Below are 23,406 nucleotides of genomic sequence, written 5' to 3' on the forward strand. Positions count from 1 at the left end.
AAATTTGGAAGAATCCCACATTAAGCAAGGATTCACTGTTAAACTAATCAAAAATCTCAGATTTAGGGTTACAGTTTAACGAACAACTGAAAAATAGTTGGCAAACCATGTAGCAATTGAAATACAAGCTGACCATTTTCAAAATCTATAAATATTTCCAGAACCATCTTATCGACATAAAACCAGGAAGGAACGGGGGATGGTTACAGGGTTCACACGTCTGCGCAAAAGCATATATAAAGTTAATGTTATGTACATTTTATTTCAATAAAGACATAAGACAAACAGCGTAAAGATGCCCAGATGCCCTAAAGATAAATACATTTAAAAGATTCTCATTAAAATGAATCTGTAGTATTTCTTTCCTGCAAGCAAAATACCTTTCTTTAAATACAAAAAAAATCAGTATTCTGAATTGCAAATGTTTTCACTTTTTTTGCAGAAAATCTGCCATGATGATTTTCTTTTTTAATGAATAAGGATTTTCCACAAAACAGGCTTGCTCTACATGCTAAGTTTTTTAAACAGTTCAGTGACACAATGTGCTAGCTACATACACAACAGATAATATAGTAAGAAAACACTCAACCTGATGAAAAGTTAAAATCTTCATTAATACACTGGAAAAAGTTGACATAACTCATGCCTTTTAAAATCAAAAAATACAAAAATTAAATGTTTTCCTAAAAAGATTTTCCTTATTTTAAGGACTCATTTGAAAATGAAGCTGCATGTAATTTGTACAATAAAATTGTACAAGTAAACAGGTAATATACATAAAAAATTAATTGACATACTTCTCAATTATCAGTTGTCCACCTTTAATTTCCAATACTGTACTTTCTTAACAAGCATACAAAATATCAAACTTCTCTTTAGAAAAAGTGCCGTTCTGTGACATCTTTTACACAAAAACAGTCTGAGCCTATGGCGTGTTAATGCAGTCGAGAGGCAAAGCATCCTAACTTTTACAAATTATACCTTCCATAAAAAGCCTCCTGAAAAGGAGATTACACACCATTATAAAAATATCCACCTCTTGTGGTAGCTGCATTAGAGAACCAAGGCTGAAAGACTATTTCCATATAGCATAGCAAACCACTAGGATAGCAGACTGCCTGCCTCGGTGGCGTGGGAGTGTACTGTACCACAGGATTGTGCATAGTTACTGCCAGGTACCTTCGCTGTCACACAGAGCTTAAAACTGATTGTAACGACGAGTGTCACAGGGGTACCATCAGCCCATGCAAAACATCTCACAATACTGAGCCACTGTGCAGAATACTTCAATCTTGGAGGAAACAGAAGGCAGCAGTAATTGAATTGCATCAAACCTAAGAGGTGACCAAACTAGTTCTCCTTTCAAGATCTGCACGCACAGCATAGTCTGAGGTATTCCTTGTCCATCAGTTGTTTGTGCCACTGCAAGATATTGTCTGTCCAGAGTACATGCCATCACAATGGTTTAAAATATTCTGAATATTAGTAATTCTTATATTCTTCTTATCTAGCCAGTCTCTTGATTTTTGAAAAGATTTCAACTACAGTAGAATATTACAGAAAGAAAATATAAATGCAGGGGTTTTCTTTCTAAATGAAACTTACATGGGCTAAAACTAGAGAATATTTTTAAACAAATATACAGTATGCAGGCAGACAAAGCAGGAAAACGGCCATCCAACTGTTTAATAAAAAACTAAGAAAATTTGGCTATTTCCAGAAAAACTACGAAGCGCCTCAACTAAAAGGAATGCATAATGAAATTCTAATCTAATACAGGTCAAAAATGTAAAAAGGTTATAAACCTTAACAGGAAAAATAAAACAACTTTTACTGGCCATTCCTGTTGAAATGAGAATCTTAAAAGTAACAGAAAAGTGGCTACAAACCCACTTAGAGCACCGAACAGAGAGAAAATAAGAGTCCATTTTCAATCTCTGTTATATCATAAAATCCTGTGTTTCTACAGGTCAAACTGCTGGTGGCAGAAACAGAATTCTTTATAAACTGCAGATGTCCTGTACATAAAAAAATTTCATTGGAGTTGCACTAGTTCTAAAGACTTTTCTGTTCTAGCCTACCTACTGTGTTGTACTGTATTGTACTGAATGTATTCAATCTCAGATATATAAAGTCTCTTTCCGTAACCCTTGATTATTGTTGGGCACCAAAGATAAGAAAAGCAAGACGGGGTACAAAAATGCAAAATTTCAACAGTAATGGCAATGTTTTGTTTTAGTCCAAAAGGGTCCTGCATTTTCTCCCCCTTCAGTAATTAGACAAAAGGCTTTAATCTGGGGGTAGCAAGTCATGCAAGCGAAATCTGTCTCTGATGTGAGGTCGGACATCTTCGTTCTGTAGGGGGGAAAAGAAAAAACACAAAGGCGCAGGTTTTAGGAGAATGAACACATCTGTAAGTCAGATTTTAACAGGGTCAATTTTCTAACACCGGTATTTTAACGTAACAAAATACAAGGCGTGAATATATGTAAACACAAGAGACTTACAGAAATAACTACCTAACATCCACAACAATTTATTTGCCTTTTAAAAATAAAGACACACATCACAGCCAACGGACGTTACCATTCCGCAGTCCCTGATTAAAAGCACAGTTAGAAATAACGGCAGCCCGTCTCTGGCTATGTCAGTCAGACTGGTGCATACTCGGAAACACTGCCCAGAGCCCCCTTTTCAAAGGGAGCCATACGTGACTTTTAGCAGTCTACATCTCAGCGACTCAAAAAAAAAAAAATCTTTAAATACGTGACAGTACCTGAAAGAGCTACGTAAAGTTTTTGGGTGGCAGGTAAGGAAGAGCCACATCAAGGAAGCACTTACCAGCTCTACAAGTTTCTCCAGAAATGGAATCAATTTTAGAAGTTCGTTGTCATTTTTATCCATGAACCAGCTTTCTATAGGAATTCCATTTGAAAGCTGAAGTAAGAAAAAAAAAAAAAAAATCAATGAAAACCAATGAATGATTTATACTTAAGTCATCTAAAAATACTGTGAAATAGCATTTGGGGGAAAAATCTTTCCAAGCTAGAGTTTATTAATATGTATTTTTCCTCTAAAGTCTATATTACAATTCACTTCCAAAATATCTCCTTCCTTTGCATACATTGCTACAAAAATTTCCACATCAAAGCTGAAACAGAACTAGCTCTAGAAGTTCTGCTGAACTGAAAAGCGCTGGTATGTTCAGAAAATTTTTTGTTAAAACACCCATGGATCCTAACTGTGTACTGACTTCAGGCAGTTTGTGCAAATGAGCCTAAGTCAAACAGCTTTTTGGGTTTTTGCTTCTTTAATGTCGGTAAGACGCGAGAGACCACATTCTGCACTTTGTCTGTGTAACAGACTAACTGGACTAGTCATGTACCACACTTCTGGGAAAATCTAAATCACAGGGTAGAACTTTATAACATTTACGCATAAGCAATTTTCCCAGCTGTGTGTCACTTCAACCAGCAGTTTGTTCTTGAATCATTTCACTAGCATTAAAAACCTAAATCCACAACGGAGCCCAAGCGACAGACTTAGCAGACTGGTGGTTTCTTTAGAAAAGCTGAATAAGAAACACAACTGCCTGGCGATACAGTCTGTTCGTGTAAGAAATCACTTAGCGTGCGCTTATCAGCTCTTCGCGAAAACAAAAGAAAAGCAAGCAAACCTTAGTGATGTGTTACAGTTTGGTTTGTAGACTTAAATACAAACTTAAGCACAAAGCTTAAAGAAGAAGTTAAATCAAAATGTAGCATTCCTCTGTCTTCCTTCAGAAAGTTTTTCACCACACCTGAAAAGTTTGCTGACAGCAGCATCCTTACCTGATAAGCAAAGGCTTGCGGTGAATTGTCAATGATGATCGTTTTTGAAAGATCTCTACCAAGAATGTTTAAATCCTTTATGTAATTTCCTTGTACGCAAACACAATGCTCACGGAAAAGTCGATGCCTGTGAATAAAGTAAAATACTAATCAATGAGACAAATTACACCACATACATTGCGAAGGGGAAAAGTTAACTTTGCCAAATGTTACTCAGTATTTTTCTCTTCCGATCTACTAGCTCCTTTTAACGAGTTGTTCCCTTTTTTCCTTTCTCTTTTGAGCTTTTTACCGGTGAAATTACTAGTTAAGGTAATTTTGTATTAACCTAGTTCTGCAGGTGATTGATTGTATGTAAACAGAAAAGCTCAACTCAGATGTAACAGATATTTGCAAACGGGGTCTTGCTTTCTAACCATTTTTGCAGACAGATTAACAAAGGGATCCAAAATACTCAACAGATTTTGTAAGGCCCCAAGATCTGAGATTAGTTCTGCACAGGAGCCAGTTTATTGGGATTTATTATCCCTTTCTGTTGCTCCAGCTGTTGCAGTACATGGCATTCCCACGCCACTGCATGCTAGAACACAAAGTACCAGAAGAAATGTTTTCTATGTTACCTCTGTTCACAATTAACCTATTTCAGTTATTAGAGCTTGAAAAAAGCCTCGAGGCCTAAACATTCCATCAACTTCTCCCTTTCCAATTAGACTACTCCCCTTTAATTTATTACAGAAGAAATGTACAGCTAGACTAAACCGACTCTGATTAAAAATAACACCAGGAATAAAGCTCACGTTTCACGGAATATCAACATAATTACAATTTTTAAAATAAATTGTAAACTAGACAGATTTAGAGTTTTACACAGTCATATTAAGAGTGCAGTTTCTTTAAGGCTGCTTATATTTTTAAATGAAGTTTTTAGAAGCTGTACATAGTGTGCTTAATTTCATAAAGGGGTTGAGTTCCTAACGTTGCTATGGAGGAAAATAAGCTGATGCCTCGGCAGCAAATGAATTTATATATAGATTCTGAGTCACACGTGTGGAGTGCCTGACAAGTCTACCTTTAGGCTAATGTCAAAACTAATCATGCCTTGATGTCAGCTTTTCAGTAGCACATGAATCACAACTAAATTCATGCATCACATGAACCTTTCTGCAAATTCTTAGAATATTGTTTGGCTGTATACTTTGTTATCTCTTTCCTGTTCTCTTTTAACGCAGTTAAAATTGCAGTCCTGAATCACACCTATTAGGTTCTTGGAGAAAGATTTTTAAAGCTATGAATGCACACTTAAGACTAATTTTCTTCAAGTGCCAATATCTTACTCGTTCACGCATTTCAATGATTGGAAGTATCCGAAAGTCTCGTTTTGTTTGCCAATTCAAAACGCAGTGGCAAGCAAGTTTAGCAAAACCAAACCAGGATCCTGCTGTGCATGCCACACAAAAACAAGCAGTGAGATGACCGTTCCTGGATGAAAACTATTGAACAGTTTTATCCTTACGCTTTTAAGGAAAATGAGTTACTGTGTGCCTGAACTGCCAAGTGGAAACAGTGGATGCAACCACTGTCTCAGTCCAAATGGCAAGTTTGTTATGCGTGTAAAGAAAATCAAGTTTTCAGCTGAAGAACAGGACAATAAGAAGATGCAGAGAAGTGCTTTGCCAGTGTGTCCCAGGCACAGAATTTAAACAGTTCTGACTGTTATCAGGCACAGTAGTTTACTTTCCTTATTTGGGACACCCTGTGTAGGGTGAATCCCTGAGAAGGCTCCTCTTCGGTTTCAACTTTCCCACCTAACGGCCCACCTTCCAGATGAGAATAACAGAAAGAATCTCATCTGGTGGAATTTCTTTATGCCTTAAGGAACCGTTCTTGAGAGATGCCAATCCCTTCCAAACCAAGCTCAGTATTAAGAAGTGAAAAACCAAAACAACTCTAATACAAATCCCACACAAAAATTACTTTGTGATTGAGTAAGAAATAAAAATATGCTGATTGTAAAGGTAACTATACAATTATTTATAAATAATAAATCGATTTTGAACAGTTCAAAAGTAACACTCAGTTCATTTTCTTTAGTAGTAATGTGTATTCCAAAGCAGCTCAAACACATTTTTGATACCCAAGACGTCATTTTCTTCGAGCAAGCCTAACACAGCAGAGCACGAATGGGTTTGGGTTTTGGCCACAGAGGGCAACGTAAACCACCTGGGTTTAGCTTATCACCAGGACAATAATTCAATCGCCTCATTGGATTTTTCTCTCACTTTCAGACTAGAGTCTGAAACACAAAGAATCAGTTTAGTGAGACACACTGCAATAATGAATGTCAGCATCACTTTCTTCACGACATTTGTTAGGAAACAGTACGTAGTTTGCTTACAACAGGTACATTCACGATTTTCTATCTTTACCTGACCAGCTGCTTTTTAGGGTCTAGTATGTTCAATAACTTGTCTGCATATACCTTCTTAGAAGCAGTAAAAAGAATGATCTACGGAAAAAAGAAGAAAAAGTAATTATTTTAGATATAAGTATGTGAATACAATTTAAAAACTAAATTCAAACGTAGTGTCTAATTGTTTTTACCTCATAAATCTGAGACATACGTTCCAGGAATTCTCGGAAGAATGGCCTTAACCGGACATAAACCTGAAGCAGAGATGGACTTTATTAAAGATTCAAGATACTTTAATCACCCGCACCACTAAGTATCACTTTGTAAAGATGAGGTTGAAAGGAGCATTATGAATAAAGTAAACAGCAAATATTAGCTTCCTACAGAATAATAATGCAATTAAAACAATGTTAAATTAGCTTGCAGCCTAAGCAGCTGTAAGTGAAAGCGTAAGATGATAAAATTAGGCTTAACAAATTTACTGGAAAATTTGATGGAATTAGAAATAATTCCAATTAAAATATAAAAGGTGGACAATCTCTAAAGAAAAATGAAACTTGTTGCTTTGGCTAAACATTTTGAATTAGCTTTCACCAGCTGGGCGGCATCAGTTCAATTACTAGATAATGTGTGCCAGCACATAAACCGAATAATCTTCTTAATAACCTTCCTTCTTCCACTAGGAATTACACATTGAATATGGGAGTGTCAGAAGTGATTAAAAAAAAAAAAAAAAAGAAAAAGAAAAAAGGTTTCAGCTGTTTCCAAATTTTCATAAATTCAGATATCACCAGCACAAAACTGCACACATACACGAATTATTCCCTGTAAAAAATTGTAGGCTTATGAGAACAGATACCAAGTTAGGAGACTTCTGCATATCTCTCTCTGAATTAACTCAAAATACAAGACTTGGACTCACACGCAGGCATCTACATAAATCTGTAGCTTCAGGGCAATGGCCCAACACGCCAGCAGATGTGAGGGCACAGATCAAGCACCATCCTGTTCCTGTGGTATTACATTCAAATTTATATTTGAACGATGGCCTGGCGTGGTGTTTGGCACTGATCTGGACCATCAGGGATTACATACACTGAGGAGTAAAAATGACAGCTGTACACTCTGCTTACCTTTCTTTTTGGTTCAGAGGTTACCCACATACAGAATTACAGTTCTGACAAAAGAGTTAGTAAAATAGCCAAAAAGAGAAGGGAGCACACAGAGCTTCTTTTAATTGAAACCGAGGTAATTTCAGCTTTTATCTTTTTTTAACATTCCAGTTAGGAATAGGCTTACATTTACCTTCAAATCACAGGAAAACTCCACAAAGGATTTGTACTACTTGAACTGAATTGTATCAAATTTACATGTGGACACAACCAAGTGACCACAGGAGAACAAAAGGGGAATAACTTTAAGTGAATACAAAATTTCATATTGTTAGCACATACTGCAACACACTGTAGTCCTTTAAAGGAAGCACGTATTTCTAAACCCATGTGAATTTCATTATGTAGCTTAAAATTTGGTAGGGCTTTTATTCATTTCTTTCTTAAAGTTCTGACTTAAATTTGCAGAGCAACCAGTTATTACAGTAACATGTTTTGTCCCCCCTCCCCCAGAAGCAATCATCAAAATCAGACAGTCTTATCATGTCTGGCAATAGGATGTCTACTGGCATGTGAAGATACATTTGTTGACTAGGCAGACAATGTCTACTTCCCTGCTCATTCTGGCAAACCCACATTTTCAGGCAGTAAAAAACTACCCGTCAAATCGGCTACCCGGAACAGTTTGGAGAGACTGCAGCCTGTGCTTGACAGGTTTCTGGGCTGCATTTAGCTAAGGTAACTACTGAAAAGCCAACTTTCTAAATACAGAGTTGACAAGTGTGTCTTCACACCACATCTCCTGTCAGCACTAAAATCTTTGTGAAAATGATGCCTCATCTTGCCATACTAAGGTAGTGATGTTTTGCTCAAAGACTAGATGATGCGTTTACCTTAACACAAGAACGCAAGTAATGAATTAACACATAGTCGCCAGGTTGCTAAATAACATTTGACTTGTCTGCGATTGTAAATTCAGGGCAAATTGTTCAGGCTGTACCTAGCAAGCATATACAGCAGCCAGCAAACTCCCTAGCTGTAACCCAGAGCTTAAGGGAAGCTGAATTCTCTTTGCAAGTGCCAAAAGGATTACTCTGTTCATGTAATTTTTCCCGAGTAAATATTTATTTACTGCAACCTGAATCTGTCTCTTCAAAACTAAAAAGTAAGTCACAGAAAAGATACTAATGTTTCCACTGCACATGAGGTAACAGTTGCAAATAATGGTAGATAAAGAGGGTGATGTTCGATTCTAAGTTTTTTTCAGGAGCTTGATTTCAAATTAACAAGCCTACTCTCTGTTCTGAGAAGTTTAGAAACAGCCTCTTCAACAACTCTTCTACAAACTCTCCCAGAAACCAAAGCAGTAAGGCAAAGTATCTGCCGATATTTCAACTGCCACTAATATAAATAAAAACATTTTCCATATGATGCATATTTCCCTTTAAATCTGGATTGAGTAATACTGGTCACAATGGCCAGATTAAAGAATTTTAAAAATCATTCCAATAGATCAGAGAACAGTTATGGCTGCTTGGTTTCCTCATGCGTGCACACTCTTTCTGGTTTATTTTTTGATTTTTTAATATTTTTTTTAGTCTGTGGATAATCACAGCATCTTTGTAATGTGTTCTATTTTAGATTCCTGCCACACAGTTGTAAGTGTGTAGCTATCTTAATATCAATGTTTCTCTAACAAGTTTGAATGCAAACAAGAAATCCAGGAAAAAATACTTCTTTTTAGAACATGTATTTCTAATTACAGCTTATACACACACCTATATAATTTAACAATGAGATCAATGGCAGATTCACTGGTCTGTTTTTACTGGTTTGTGACACACTGGCACAACCTAAGGCACCCACGTCATTACACCCAGCTACGATGAGCTGACACAGAACTCCAGGTAACCAAAGTAGAAGAATTAAGTAACGGAAGTAGAACAAACTGCAGCCATCACTCTGATAAGTAGATCTAATATGAAAAGTAATTTTTAAAAACATAGATAGAAGTCTAATAATAATTGCCTCTACTTTTAATGACTGGAAGTTTGCCAACAGAGATACATGTCATCATCTGCTTCAAGGTGACTTATAAATGCATAACATATATGAAAAGCCCCTCAAAGTTTTTTTATGTTTTTGTTTGTTGTTCCCCTCCACCCCCAAATGATCATCACATCCTATTACTTCAATGGCAACAAAATCTAAATGTGCAAAATCAAAACTGTCATTCAATGTCTTCCTTGTTCAAAATACACCGGATTTAACTTCTTTGAAGGTGGAATCAGAAGGAAACATTATTCCTTTCATGCATTAAAAAAGCCCAACAAAAGACACGTTCCACTTGGTGTCAAAGTCTCTGTAATTACAATAATGAGTTTCAATATACCCGTAACATCTCTCTATACCTGATGATTTTACCATCATTTTACAAGGTGAGAACCAGAGAGAGGTTAGTTAACTTGCCCATGTGAAGCTCACTTACCCACTGCACATGCAAGATGAGCATTCTCCAGCACGGCAAGACCTCCTGCCCGGCCCAGCTGCATCCAGGTTCCCCACCTGGCCTTGGGGCATGCCAGACAACAATACCAGGCCAACCCGCCTGCCCTGCTCTTGCCTCAAACAGCCCTGAGCCAGCCCGCTGCAAGGACAGGTGGCACGTGCAGCCAGCCTTAGTTCAGCTGCATGACACACACACGATGCACTGAGCTGGGTCTTGCTCCAGGCCTGGCAGCAGGACGGACTTGCCAGGCAAACAAGCCGGACTCATTTCTGACTGGACTGTGTCTTAAGTGACTCAAGACGAAGACCACCTCATTACCAGGCAGAACTGCCTGAAGTGTAGCCAGCCATGGCTCTTCAAGGGGCAGAAGTGCAATTCTAGAGGTTCTACTGAACTAAAATAAAGTCACAGAATCACAGACTCATAGAATCATTGAGGTTGGAAAAGCTTTAAGACCATTGAGTCCAACCATTAGCCCAGCACTGCCAATTCCACCGCTAAACCACATCCCTAAGTGCCACATCTACACGTCTGTTAAATGCCCCCAGGGATGGTGACTCCACCCCTTCCCTGGGCAGCCTGGTCCAGGGCTTGACAACCCTTTTGGTGAAGAAATTTTTCCTAATTTCCTGAACCTCCCCTGGCACAACTTGAGGCCATTTCCTCTTGTCCTATCGCTTATTACCTGGGAGAAGAGTCCCACACCTACCTCGCTACAGTCTCAGGTAGTTGTGGAGAACATCTTCCCAACCTAAGTAAGACCAGATTTCTTTGTGGATGCTGCCCAGGATACACTAAAGCTTCCTGGTTTTCAGATCCAAAGCTTGATGGCTCTTCTGTTATTTCCGAGAAACAGACCGAGTGGAGTTCATTAGAAGGGAGAGCCAGAATTCACAGGCATTGTTTGCCTCATTCCACTGCAGTAACAAAGTAAAGCAGCTAAGTCGGCACTGGCAACAGTAAGATGGGATACACGTAACACTGTATTCAGTAACCTACAACTGACCTATGGAGTTCCAGAACATCTTTCGAGGATCACAAAGATTGAAGGGAATTGTTCTGTGACAGATCAATAAAGATGCATTTCAACTGAAGAACGGAGTGAAAACATCTGCCTTTTGAGGAAGGTAGCCTTGGAGTGGTACAGAGTGAGATGATCTTATATCTGGGACTTGAAGCCAGCAACAGAAATAAAACCTCTTTACCAAGAAAAAAAAAAGATAAATTTCTTTGCAAGATAAGCTGCTTATCTTATTGTGTGAAGTAACAGAAAGCATACAAAGTCTAAAGTCCACAGCTGAAGAGCTGAACATTTATTTTTGTTTTCCAGTGAGACGTAAGACAGCACTTAACAGATATGGTACTTAATTTCAGCTTTGCAAAGACTGTATTTTTACTAAGTCCCAAACTTAAAACACTGGCATAATTTAGAGATGTTTTTTCAGCCAAGAAAACACAAACAAATTCATTGTCTCCAAAGCCTGAAGTAAGCAACCTCAACTGTACCCATTTCACAAATATGTTTTCTTTCTTTTTTTTCTTTTGAAACAGAAATCAGTGAGTGTACATGACTAATCCAAAGGTTTCAAAAAAGCTGTATATCAGTGCAGAATCACATGGTAATTTTTAAGTTTGCAGAACACTGCTCTATGCTCAGACATTAAATAGTCCTTCCGCATAGCTCTGGGTAAGTTGTGAGAAATAACTTAAGAGCAAACAAGCCCATATTTTTAGAAACCTTTCTTTAAAAACAGACCATCACTTACAATCGCTGAAACAAGCAATAACAGAGCCGAGTTCATGTGCGTGAAACTTGTGCCTGACTCACAGCCAACTGAGTTTCGCTGTTATTTTATAACAGACCTCCTAGAACCCAAGTCAGTCTGATTCTTAGTGTTGTATCCTACGATGGCCAGTTCTGGAGCATCTTTTTGAGAAAGTGCCTGGTTTCTCATCACAATATTACTGCAAAAGCACTGGCTTGATGCCTTCAGATGGGTAAGAAAACTGAAATGCTCTGAACCCAGGCTCACATCTGTATTAATGTTAGTCAGACTTAATGGGAGAAGGCAAAGACATTCCGTAGGAAAATGAGCACTGAACTAGGTTCTACTCCTTCTTGAAAAATAATTAATGTCTAATATTTCTGGAAAACCTACATTAAAGTAGTACCTATTTTTATAACAATGAAAAACATCTTCAGAAACATTTCTTCCACATCAAGCATTGTTTTCGGTGGCTTATATTATGCAATACCTTATAGATAGTAACTTGCTGACTTCTACTTTGCTCAGTCAGCTTAGTGTCTGCTTCTCTGTTGCCAGCTAAAATTGCTTTCAAAATGAAATATGAAGACATGAAATTAACAGGACTATACCAGAGGTGATGGTCAACTTGGTAAGTAAAACAAATTTTAAAAGCTGATAAATAGCTAATCACTGACAAAACCGCTAAGGGTATGAAATACCAACAAACAACTTTTCAACTTTTATCACAGGAGATGATTATTTGTCTTTTTGCTTATTGTACCTTAGTCAAAGATGAACTTAAAATGTTTGACTTGCTTGTTACTGTTATCTAGGAAGAAGTACATGTTTTGTCAGTGTCTAGTGTGATGTAAACCCAGGAAAACAGAATACAGCGATCAGAAGAGTGTGCTCAAAGACAGTGGCCAACTTTCTCAAGCCTGCAAGAAGCTATTGTTCTTCAGCAAACCCAGGCTAGTCTCTAGAGCCAAGAGAAAACTTATCCAGGACTCACACATACTGATACTGTACTGTATCAAGGGCTATACACGCTTGTGTACAGTGCTGTTAAATAAAGCATTAGAAATATTTTAAGTCATACTCTACACTGACTTCCATTTCCTAAAGGCAAAATCCAAGTTAGATCTCAGCATAAACAATCAGTCACTAAAAGGACCACAGTTATAGACAGAAAATACTCAAATCATACTGAGATCTTGTAAGAGAAGGATAGAAAAAAAATGAAGCTTTAGTCTTCCTGATTCTGTTAGCAGTGTCAAGAACCACCAAAGAACTAATTCTAAGGCTCCTTTCAAGTTCAACCTGGAGAAAACTGTGCGTGACCATCACCAAATAAGAGAGAAGATAAACTCACGTTTAAGAATTATTTCAGCTTTTCAGATTCCAAGGGGTTTTATATGCAACAATAAAGAGAAACATTTTTAAAATCATGAAAAATACCTGGACAAGTGTCTTTTTAAGGTGTCTGATGACTGGCTCATTCTCCAAAGATACTACAGTGAGGTCCAATATCGTGCGAACTACATGGTGGGGAAGCTGTTGCTACTCCCAGGTACATCACACAAAAGGACCTGAGAACAACAGCCTGGGTCAGAGCAGCATCTTTGGTAGTTGCTGGAAGAGAGTTCCTCCTTCCCATGCTTGTTCCTCTGTGGTACGTCAATGTAAACACACACAACTGACAACACCTCCTAAAGCAGAACGAAAACCTATATCTAGCAGTCTCTGCAAGGCAACCAAAAAAATCACTCTAAGTGCCCAGCAGACTCTCTAGGAGTAAAGAGGTAGAACTGGCACTGGCAAAGCGTACAGCAAGACTTAACGACCAAGACAGATCCTAGTTCATGTCAGTCCTCTGAAGATGTCTTCTATGTAGAAAGAAACGATCAAAGGAAGAAAATTAACAGTCCATGAGAAGCTGCACCTGGGAAATGATCCTGGCCAAACTGTCAGTGTTCCTGCCTCCACCTGCTGGCAAGGAGAAACGGTGCTGCTGCAGATCGCAGCTACACAGACCATTCACATGCTCTCAGCAATGAGTGTGCACAACTGGAACCAGTGACCCATGTCACCACGTTTTGGTGGCAAAAACCAGCGCTCCACCGGGTTTCTAATACAGGGTAACCCGCCTCGCAAAACTGGACAGCTGCAGTTTATAACCCAGACAGTTGTTAAAAGCCAGACAGTTACTGATCTCTCGTAAAACAAGGTAACAAAATGCACACAGCAAGAATTCGTATCTTAAACAAAATTAAAAGGTATATACTTTTCTATGCGCACTAATTACCTGGTAAATGACATCTTGAAAAAGAACTGGAAAAGTGAGTGCAGCATCTTCTAATTCATTTAGACTACAGTGCACTAATGTTTCATCCTATTAAAAAAAAAAAAAGACTGTATAAAAGAAAGAAAAGATTGTGAAAAGAATACTGAAAACAGAAGTAATTTTCTGGACTTCTATGCTCATTTTAAGGTAGGTTTATTTAGTCTGGAAAACCTATTTTGTGCAAGTGCTGTCAAGACTGAAGAAAAATTCCTAGAATGAATTATACATTTCATTATTCTTACAGTTTTTGAAAAATTTCACTTAGAATTGTGTGCTAGGGGCATAATTATAAGAAGATATTTTAATTTTGTAGGCTATCCTGTCATTCAGTTCCAACCTGCATCTGTCAGTTTGAATAATCTATCCATTCATATGACCACTAGAGGACATGCCAGCTGAAACTCTTAATGGTAAAATAATGTTCCTGCTGTCATTAACAGGGTCTGAAACAGCTTTCAAAACAGAGATATTAGAAGAAATTATTTTAACAATAAATATATTTTCTGTGAATATTTTAAAAAGTGGATTTGTGCCCTCTAAGAAACGAATGTTTTAAGAATTAAAAGATACGCTCTTGAGCAATCTTGATGCAAGACATATGAAGCTGAATTTTCCTATTTATTACATCTCATTCAAATTTTCCTATTTATTACATTTCTTTTTTCTTCCAAATTGGATTTAGGAAAACTTTTTGGGGACAGATAACTCTTTTATTTGAGATGATGAAAATTGCAATGCCTTTTTTTTTTCTCATCAGGATATTAAGTATTCAACAAATACAGCAAGCATTCTATTCTTGCCACTATTAATGTGTTAGTTTTTTTTAATGCAGACTGTATTAAACTAAAAATACTAAAAATTGCATAACATTCAACAAGGCCTTTTTGTTGAAAGGAAACAGTGTTAATTTCAGCAACAAACAAGATGAATGAAACGCTACCTACCCCCTGCCTTTGGTATGTGTTTATAAAGGTATTTACCAAGTCTAGAACTAATGAGAATTCTGGTGTGCTTCTTGTTTTCAGTGGAAGAGCTGGCTTCCTGTTAAGTTGTTCTTCTGTTAGTGGTGGAACATGTTTGATGAAATAATATCTGAAAAGAACACAGATTTTGCTGTAGAAATGTATACAAATTATTTAACTGGTAATGTTGTAGCCCAGCTTATTATTTCAAATATTTAATGCTGCACAAGAAATAAGTATTTTACATTGAAAAAAACCCCACACCAATATACACTTACTTTTTTTAAGTTAAGAGCTTTTGGAATTCATTACCACAACATAAAAATGTTCCAACTTAAATAAAAAGGCCTTAATCCAATACCCAAAATGATCACTTTAATATTTTCAGTACAAACATCAGCACTCACGGATCAAAGACTTCCCAGTCTTCTTCATAGGTGGCTTCTGCATGAGCTGATGAGTAGCCACTGTCTGGAGATACTGGTGCTAAAATTCAACGAAAATGACCAAAACAAAAAAATAAAACAAAAAAACCACAAGAGCTAGTCTTATTAGTGCAGTTTTTAAAAGTGAAAATTTGCACTTGATACACGAATGCTTCAACAGTGAAAAAACCTCTCCCTGCAGCCCCCGCCTCCCGTAGCCCCGTTTCCCCTGAAATAGCCTGCACAGCCCCTCAGGGAGCTACCCCAGAGCTGGATGTCACATCGTGCCACAGAACTTTGTGACCGCAAGACACAGCAAGGCACCCATGCAGCCTGTGACGAGGTGAGCTGCCGGGGTGCACGCCGCAGCCTAAGCAGCTAGCCCAACTCTTCCAGCCCGCAGCCCACTCTCACCTCGTGCCTGAGGGCCCTTCTGAAACAAGGCAGCAGAGCCCCTCGGAAGGGCTGCACGGGACCCCCGGCTCACACCTCAGCCCTGCTACTTAGAGGCTCAGTTTACTTCTGTGAAAGTAGTCCTCAAAATCCTCCACACTACTTAACTACCAATGTTTTCAGAGTCTAGGGAGGATTAGGTAAGAATTTGATGCTGGCCATGCACAAAGAGGAGAAGGTGAGTTTAAGGGATACAATTTTTGTCAAAAAAAGACATATGATAGTCTTTTGAAGAAAACGTGGAAATTTAATGTAGGATCTCTATGTTTCTCATTCACCTCACCATGTTGTTCTAATAAAAGATATCAAAATGTTGCCAATTTCTCTTTCACTATCAGCAAGTCCAGGGTGTGCGTTTTTAATGGAGGTGGTGGGGAGGTTCAGTATTAATAAAAATGCCGTTCTTCTGGAATCTTTGTTTTCATTTGAAGAAATGCTGTGAGGTCAACTGAGCTATACTGGGAACAGGTAAGACTTGCCAAAACTGTGTCTTTGGTACATAAACCAGATTTGTCTATTACACATAAAAATCAATATTAATACTGTTTGCATGCCCTAAGCAAATGGGAAATGTTAATTTATACAAAATGCTAGGATTTCCCTAAGAGTACAAATTACAGCTCCAATACTTGAGTCCAAGGCAAACACACATTTCTTACCTGTAAGTGGTGGCAAGTCACGGTCATTTGTTTCCTCCACTTCTTCTAAACCATTGTTGACAGCAGATCTGACCTGCACTGCTTGGCTAGTATAAGCTGCTCCATTGGTTGATGTTGCAGTACTTGTAGTAATCTCATCTACTTGTTCCATATCAAGCTGTTTGACTATTTCTTCAGCTTCAACAGCTTGTCCGGGAGAATCTGATCCTGATGTTCCTGTATTAAGATTTTGGCACACTCACAGTCATTATCTTTAAGCTGACTTACCCATTAGAATACTGGTAATCATTATTAATCACACCAAAAAACTTCCAGAAGATAGCTGCATTTGATTCACATTACAAAAGTAAGAACCAAATTGAAGATCACGACAAATGCCTTTCATGTTTGGAGCAAGAAACTTAATACCAATTGTTTTTTTCTTCTTTTTCTTTCTTTTTTCTATTTTAATAAAAGGTACACCACTAGATACTTACAGCTATGAAAGAAATGTTCTAATGCATATAAATGTATTGATTCTTTTATTAATGATCAACCCTTTTAAGAATTAAGGAGCCCTTTATCTAGCAGCAGTAACTCTTGGTCTGTAAATCAGAATGAAAAGTGTACTGCCACTCAAAACAGCTTTTTCTTTTAAAAAAAATAATTTATCATTCTTAGCTTTAACATTATTGCTTTTTTAAATGATACCTACCATTTTTATTTGCTGGTGAAAAAAAATTGAAAACAGGAGAAAATATGGTTCCCAGTAATGTAGTTCGTGGGGGACTGCCAGTGGTAGGGTTATCTTCTAATTTTCCATTTTGCTTTACGTGTTGGTTTGTCATTTCGTAACTTCCAGCTTCTGTAAAGGAAGAAGAGTTATGAAGTGTAATACTATGCTTCTGTTTTTCACAGTTACATCCTCTCTTTCCTTGTTATTATTTTCACTATGGGAAAGATCCCTCTTGCTCATGGTTCAACTTGGTCAACAAAAAATTAGCCTAAGTAAATAATAATTTTAAAAAGCTAGCAATTTATTATCAACATTAAAAAAAATGCCAATTTTCAACACCATCTTAAGTTTAACACTACAAATCAGGAAGCTCTCAATATTTATATGAAGTATGCTACAGATTAACAAATAAATAAATTTAAATCCTTTAAATGGGCTTGACGATGGAAGACAGACTAAGATGCTGTGCACCTTTCTCCACAAATAATATCAGTAGCAGTGGGACTCCACTAGACAGAAACAAGTGTCAGTGGAACTCCAGTGGCTGAGCCTCCAGACTTCACAAGATCAAGCCCGTAATTTATTATTCTCCACTTGTATACACATACACATGCACGCATAAATACAAATTAAATAATTTTTAGTTGTAATGACAGGTAACAAAGGACATAGTTAAATAAATTTTCATATTACAAAACATAACACATAACAAGGAAGGTTTTCTATAAATGTGCATGTACAGTATAGTACATCCTAGAACTAAAAATTTCCATCTCGTGGCTGAGATCCAAGACACAGTTCTGAGACTGAGATGAAAGAGAAGTTATTTACTTCACAGTAACAAGGCTTTGAGACGTCTGTCCATATGGAAGTAAGCACATGTATTCTGTGCACATGAGCTGAGAACCTTTTTGTCAGCTGAGCCTGATGGAGCTGCACAAGGACTTCACACTTCCTATCGTTTCTATATAAAATGTAGTGTGTGCCAGCTGCAACTCAGCGCCTTCACTAATATGCAATATTTTTACTAAGAACTCCGTATCGCTGTTCAGTAACGTGGGCTCAGTGTGCTCTATGCGGAGACCTCAGAACAGACTTGATTTAAGTCAATAGCTTTTCTTCCGTCTTTAAGCACTGCCTGCATGCATCACACTGTGAGCGGGTGCATATCCATTCTCTCTCCAGGAGGCAAAAAACCTGAATTAACAGTAGCCAACACTGGAAAAAGGGTTTTTTCCTCAAGCCATGTTACACAGACATCTGACAACCACCAAATAGGAAATTCTCTCACATGGTAACCTTTCCATCACTGAAATGACTTATTTGGAGCTCTATCCTTTACTCAGCTACCGATTTTGCAAACCTTGTTGGATCACAAAATCTTTGAGACCTCTGCCTTGCCGTCAAACTTGGCAGAAACCCAAAGTGGATTCCCACATTACTGGGGGAATGAAGAATGAAGGAACACTGACAGGCAGCACAATCACAGAGTCTCCTTAGAAAAGAAGTCAGCTCTTTTTTAAAGTCAGATTTGGAACCACAGCTGATACTTTAAATGTCACTGACCATTTGATCATGTCATTATTACAGACATTAAAAAAGAAACAATTTTCATGGGGAACAGGGTTGTGTAATCTCCATCCTTAGAGACACTCAAAACTTGACTGGATAAGGCTCTGAGCAGCACAACTTAACTCCAAAGTCAGATCTCACTTCAAGCTGGATGAACATTGCTGCGAGGGGAGTGGGGGACTGGCCCGGATGACCTTTAGAGGGCCCTTCTGATCTACATTTTCCATGATTCTAGGACAGAAACCCATCTACATGTTTGACAAGTGCTTTCAGTATCTAAGGACACCTGGTTACTTACACAACGCTCATGAGCTGGGAAGTTGTATTTCACTTTTTTTTTGTGAGAAAATGGGAGAAGAGCTGAATCAAACAATTATCATTGGTTTATTAGAACAGTAATTTTTAAAAGTTAATTTAGTTCCTGTTTTGAAACCAATGGCTGGTCATGATCATGTATCCAAATTGTTCTTACAAAAATACAATGGATGTGTCTGAGAAGTAATTTAACTGTTGCTTAGAGAAATCTTACTTCGCTACTATCAGCTCAGCCTTGCTGTCACTGAAGTCAATCATATAACCCTTAAGAACCTCCACCATTGAAGAAATGGCCTGTATTAGTTAAGAGCTGTAAGACTACTGAATCACCATTCGACTGCAACATATGATTAGGAGTATTTACAAACCTCCATTCATTTGACTTTTCCGTCGTACTCGAGAGATCTGTTTATTAGGCTTTTCTCCTGTTTGAGGTGTGGATGTAATCAAGTTGTTATCTATATCCCGTTCAATTCTACTTCTTTTTGCAGGATTTTCTCTTTCTTCCTTAAAATAGAAAAGGGGGAAAAAAGAAACGTACTGAATAGTGCCTCTTTTCTCCACTGAATACCACCAGAAGATGTTAACTGTTAGAGAGTTTTGCAAAAGATCTATTTATTGTTCCACTTCCAGATGCAGGGTATGCAACATGTTATCTGGCCAGCTGGAATTTTAAATTCATTTGAACTGACACAACTCAAAGTAAAGAGCAAAGTACCAGGAAAGAAAACTGTACTTGGAACTTCTGTAGTAGAAATACTGTCTAAGTACTATTTCACTGAACAGCCAATTTATAAATATTGAAGCGCTATAAAGTTTGGGAAATGTAGAGACAAGGCAACTAAAATTACCTGAAACTTGACTTGTCTGCATGTTAAATATATAGGAAATAAACTGCATGACAATATTCAATGTGAAATTCCACCATGCTCCCTACATGAAGTGCCTTGCTAAACTGTACACAAGGATATAACGTGCTGCTATTCAACGCGTATCAGATAGTACATGGCAAAACGTAGCTGTTAGAAGTGGTGTAAGCAAGGGTTATGACCCAATGACTCTCCTTTAAGTAAATGACTGATCTTCCCTGTGACACTTACATGAATGATGTAGAACCAAACAGTTTCTCATTTTTTCTGTGCATGAGTGTATGTGTAGGCACACATGTTTAAGACAGGTTTCTTCCCCTTTTTCCCCAAAGTACCTACTACAACTCAATGGCAATCTGAAATCTAAAGCATGACCGTACAGAGTACACTGAAATGTGAGGTATGAGACAAGGCAAAATAAATTGAATTAAATATAAAAAAAAAGCCATAGAACACATAAAGGTTAATTAAAATTTCTATTTTAGAACTACAATATTACCTTTCTAGAGCAGCAGTTTTACATCTTTAAAAAGAAAAAAACTGTTCACGTACTCCAAAAAAAATAGATCTTTTAGAAAAATTAATCTAAAGCCCATGCAAACACTGCAGTAGCTAAAAGAAATACTAACAAATGTGGAAAAGTATTGACATTCGTATCAGAAGACAAGTGAACACCACTGATCCCAAAAGCTTCCTACTGGCAATATCCTTGAGCAACAACCTTGGTGAGAACAATGTAATTACTACCACTTAGAATTAATATCGTATACAACATAAATCCATATAATGAGAGAAAACGGATGGCTCACTGAACTGATAGAAGAACAGTAAAGCATCTTATCTTCCAGGTCATTTGTTCAAATGTTCAACACCGGGGGGGAAAAAATGAGAGAAATTAATTAACTTCTAAAGCTATCCATTGGCCTTCATAAAATGAGTTCTGTTCTCATTCTGCTTTACAGAAAACAAGTGTAGAAGCGTTACAGAAATTACAATGGAAACAGGAAATCTGGCTGATGGCAGAGGCACAAAGAATTCACTAAATCTGGACTCCTTTCATCCTTCACGATGTGGTGGGAAAGCTCACACCTGCTGTGCCCTTGCTGTACTAGTTATATAGAATTCAAAGGTGAAATATGATACAATGGTATTGTGCTACTTGCTTTAATCACTCAACATTTTATTGCATACATATAGAATTAAATATGCCTATTCCATGTGTTTATGTAACAATCTTTTCGAATTATATGATCTATTCAATTCATTATAACCTATTATTACTCATAATTGTGCCATAAGGAACAGGGCAATGTCACACAGACATAAACATTTTGTTTGCTTTTAGGTTGTTTTCAGAAACCATGTATTTATCAAGGAATGGCCTAAAGTTAAACTAGAAATGATGACAACACATTCAAAGTCAAAAGTAGTTTCTGACAGTGCTAGAAACCCCCAAATTTAAGAAGTTTAAAGGAACTTGCAACAGCAAGTTCTACAATATTTCCACCATTAACATTTAAAAATTTTAATAGTACTTCCTGTGTGCATATGTGTGTCAGGTTTTCTGGTATATCAGATTTATCATTTTGTAAATGACCACGACTACTGCCAACTTGCACGGGGACCGCGAGTCAGCAAAAGACCTCAAGATCAGACCCATCACCATCCACATTCGAAGAGCCACACTTTATCTAAGTCTCTGGTTTATCTAAATAGCTATAAGGTTTTTTCACGTTTTGTTTGTTTATGAAGTATTTCCAATATGACATCTTTACAATACCAGATAAACAACCTTATGACGATGATCAAAATTCTCAAAATATACTTCTTAGGAAGACGTTTATTGCTGTAAATCCATATAACCTCAGTGGTGATTTAGATTTTGGCTTTCCCATAAACAAACTACTATGCAAGTTGTGCACATACACTATCTCAAAGAGTTATAACGTTTCCATGGCAGCCACAAGACTATTTTTTTAAGTCATTAACGCTTTGGAAGATAGCCCGGCAGTATCAATATCATGCCATGCTAATGCCACTGGAACCACTCCAAGTCCTGCTACAGGCACAGGAGAGGACATGAAAGGAAACAGGAGAAAAATGTGGACATTGTGTATTAAAAAATGTGTCAAGAAAAAAAAAAAAAGAATGAAATGTAATCCAAAGATTTGGGGGAGGAAGGGAAGACGAGGAGAGAGAAAGTTAACAAAACCTTGAAGAGACAAAGGAAAGGAAAACCAGACATATTTCCCTTATCTTAAAATTCCAATGTAAAGTGTTTTGCTTAGATTTTAGCATTTTGTTGCAGTGGTTTTGCAGCCAAAATGTTGCACTACTGAGCTACAATATAGATGTTGAATGCAAAATAGATTAATTGTCCTGGTTTAACAGAACACAAAATGTAAGTGGATTTAACCATTCATTTTTACAGAAAGATTTCTTTGTCCGTACCTCAATGTTTCTATGATAGGTAATTAACACATGCCATGAAATATTACAATTCATCATATTCTTGACAATTTAAGAATACAGTGCTACTTTAATTAAAATTATTTCAACTTCAGCCTGTTACAAAGTTATCATTTCAACAGTTCAAAACCCAGAAAATACTTCTGAATTTGTGTATTTTTATTTCTCGTATAGTTAATCTGGGATACATTTAATTTACTAATGACTTCTTGGCTACTCTTCTTTAAAATTTACAGCTACATAATGTCAGTATCTGGCCTGCTGGGACTGAATTAATTTTGTTTTTTTTTAACTGGTCTCCCTTTACAGAAAAAAGCCATAGTTTTTTGAAGCAATTGCAAGGTTATATTCAGCCTATCAAAGTTACACACATGCACACATGTGTGAAAAATTCACCCTCAAAATGTACATGCAACAGGTTTTAACGTGAAGATTAGTAAAGTTCAGATTTCTGTCTAAATCAAGACAGGCGAGATTATAGTGGTTTAGCCCTGACAATGTTTGAATTTGATCCACAAAGTGGGGGCAGTGTTCACTGCAATAATACACTGAGTAGTTGTAGCAATTTCACGATAGTTGAATTTGTGAGGTTTGACCTTTATTGATTGATGGACTCCTAAACAATTTTGAATAAAAACGCTAAAAATATTCAGCAAATTTATGTTTACAAACTTGCTTTTCTTAGTTGCTAGTCCTGGTAATCCTCACATTCAAGGAATCCTTAAAACAGAAGTTAAAATCCTACTGAATTTATTACCCAATATTTTCACAAAGAACTACCTAGGTAATAAACCCCATGATTTACTGGATTGTCTTAAATATGCCTACAATTGACTCCTGTAGCGTTTGAAAATCTGCTTTATAAAAAAAATAAAATACAAAAAACCCATTAGCTGTTACCTGACAACTACGACAGGTACTTCTTGCCTTCCAATTCTTTACAAAAATGTTTTGCTCCCACCACATTACATGTTTGTTTATACTTAATAGAAGAAAAGGTTTTAAATCAAATTT

At 37.2% G+C, this 23,406-nt stretch overlaps 1 protein-coding gene across 1 annotated transcript in view; it reads right to left on the reverse strand.

Moving 5' to 3' along the window:
• Positions 1 to 237: 237 nt before the first annotated feature.
• The window catches only part of CTDSPL2 (CTD small phosphatase like 2), a 43,446-nt gene continuing 20,277 nt past the window's right edge, over positions 238 to 23,406 (reverse strand). Inside the window, exons 3-13 of the mRNA XM_056347842.1 lie at positions 19,423 to 19,561; positions 17,147 to 17,296; positions 16,453 to 16,668; positions 15,323 to 15,401; positions 14,934 to 15,045; positions 13,915 to 14,001; positions 6,432 to 6,494; positions 6,257 to 6,336; positions 3,831 to 3,957; positions 2,842 to 2,937; positions 238 to 2,355 (exon numbers count right to left, since the gene is read on the reverse strand). Of these exons, the coding sequence (XP_056203817.1) occupies positions 2,290 to 2,355; positions 2,842 to 2,937; positions 3,831 to 3,957; positions 6,257 to 6,336; positions 6,432 to 6,494; positions 13,915 to 14,001; positions 14,934 to 15,045; positions 15,323 to 15,401; positions 16,453 to 16,668; positions 17,147 to 17,296; positions 19,423 to 19,561 (1,215 nt within the window). The 3' untranslated portion in view covers positions 238 to 2,289. The remainder of the gene's footprint in view (positions 2,356 to 2,841; positions 2,938 to 3,830; positions 3,958 to 6,256; positions 6,337 to 6,431; positions 6,495 to 13,914; positions 14,002 to 14,933; positions 15,046 to 15,322; positions 15,402 to 16,452; positions 16,669 to 17,146; positions 17,297 to 19,422; positions 19,562 to 23,406) is intronic.

The sequence above is a fragment of the Falco biarmicus genome, chromosome 7, assembly GCF_023638135.1.
Source record: "Falco biarmicus isolate bFalBia1 chromosome 7, bFalBia1.pri, whole genome shotgun sequence".
NCBI classification, from domain to species: Eukaryota; Metazoa; Chordata; class Aves; order Falconiformes; family Falconidae; genus Falco; species Falco biarmicus.